Source organism: Austrofundulus limnaeus, unplaced genomic scaffold (genome assembly GCF_001266775.1).
Source record: "Austrofundulus limnaeus strain Quisiro unplaced genomic scaffold, Austrofundulus_limnaeus-1.0 Scaffold1372, whole genome shotgun sequence".
NCBI lineage: Eukaryota > Metazoa > Chordata > Actinopteri > Cyprinodontiformes > Rivulidae > Austrofundulus > Austrofundulus limnaeus.
The window spans coordinates 85,429-87,099 of record NW_013953774.1 but is presented as its reverse complement, the minus strand read 5'-3'; the positions used below and the strand labels follow the sequence as shown (position 1 = coordinate 87,099).

General features: G+C 48.2%; 1 protein-coding gene across 1 annotated transcript in view; it reads right to left on the bottom strand.

Moving 5' to 3' along the window:
- Nucleotides 1–823: 823 nt before the first annotated feature.
- psen2 (presenilin 2) overlaps nucleotides 824–1,671 on the bottom strand; it is a gene marked incomplete at its 5' end in the record, with an annotated part of 5,465 nt that continues 4,617 nt past the window's right edge. Inside the window, 1 exon segment of the mRNA XM_014032091.1 lies at nucleotides 824–1,627. Coding sequence (XP_013887545.1) covers nucleotides 1,472–1,627 — 156 coding nt within the window.

The window sequence follows — 1,671 nt, the reverse complement described above, 5'->3', positions numbered from 1 at the left end:
GGTGAGACAGATGAGAGAGGACAGGTGAGAGAGGACAGGTGATAGAGGACAGGTGAGACAGATGAGAGAGGACAGGTGATAGAGGACAGGTGAGACAGATGAGAGAGGACAGGTGATAGAGGACAGGTGAGAGAGGACAGGTGAGACACAGGTGAGAGAGGACAGGTGAGAAAGGTGAAACAGGACAGGTGAGACAGGTGAGACACAGATGAGAGAGGACAGGTGAGACAGGTGAGAGAGGACAGGTGAGACACAGGTGAGAGAGGACAGGTGAGAGGACAGGTGAGACACAGGTGAGAGAGGACAGGTGAGAGACAGGTGAGAGGACAGGTGAGNGACTGCTGGATATGGGCACCAGTGACCCACGTGACCCTGAAAAGGAAGAAGCGTGTACAGAAAATGGATGGATGGATGGGTTCTGGTTCCGTGAAGGATCAGGGAACCGGTCCAGGGTCCAGCGGAACCTGGTTCTGACAAAAAGTGGATCTTAGACCGTCCATAGAAGAGATGATTCCAAACGCCAGCTGTCCCACTTCCTGTCTGCACAGGAAATGAACTTGCAGGACAGACAGGAGGCGTGCCTTGTTGGACCAGCACCAGGGGGCGGGGCTAAGGTTAATGTTTAACATTAATTAAATAAAATCCTGTTGACATGTCTGCAGTTCTGGGCCAACAGGTCCATCAGGTCTCAGTCCTGGCTCTGTGGATCAGAACCGTGAGGAGGCATGAACCGGCAGAACCTAGACCGGACCGGACCTGGACTRGTCGTTTGTCTTTTAGAAAAAGAAAATCTTTCAGGAAAAAAATACTAATAAAACTTGAGTTTAGGTCAATTTGGCCTCAGGCTTTTATTTTGAAGGATTTTGTATTTTATAATAATTCCTGTTTCCTGTGGGTTGAGACAGCTGAGCCGGTTCAGCTGAGCCCTCCGCTCATCAACAGTCACAGTTTGTTACAAATATTTCAAAATATAAGCTTCATGAACTGTCAGACTTTTATTTGAATGTTTTCTTTGAGGTTTTTCTGTTTTTAATAAAACAAAMTAATTTTAATCTGAAACCAGTAGCTCCGCCCACTTCAGGGCTCCGTATATTCTTATTTTTAATAATAATGTCCTCTTCAGGCTCCCATACATCAGCTCCTTACAGGCTGAGCAGCAGGGCAGGTCTCAGGTGAGTCTACAAATGTAGGAGGTGTGTTTACCTGCAGCATCAGCCAATCACAACAAGCACCCTCAATGAATAAATGTTACTGAAGCTCTGAATCCTCAGAGAGAATCCTAAAGACAAAACGATTAGAGGCGGAGCTTATTCTCTAACCAACACCTGAGCAAAGACAAACTGATAACTTCCTGTAACCGTTACATCACTTCCTGTGGCGCCCAGGCCTGCACAGGAAATAGTCTTGGTGCATCAGCAGACTTTCAGCATCAARGTAACGAGGAGTCAGGTGAAGTGGGCGGGGCCTCGTCTCAGATGTAGAACTGGTGATTGGCCAGGCTGTCCATGAAGGGCTGCACCAGGAAGTCAGTGGAGAAGTAGAAGATGAGGCCGAAGGTGATGGAGATGGGCAGTGCTGGTAGAGCCTTCTTAAAGATGGCCAACAGCAGCAGAGTCAGGCACAGGCCCTGAGGACACACAGGTGAGACACAGGTGAGAGAGGACAGGTGAA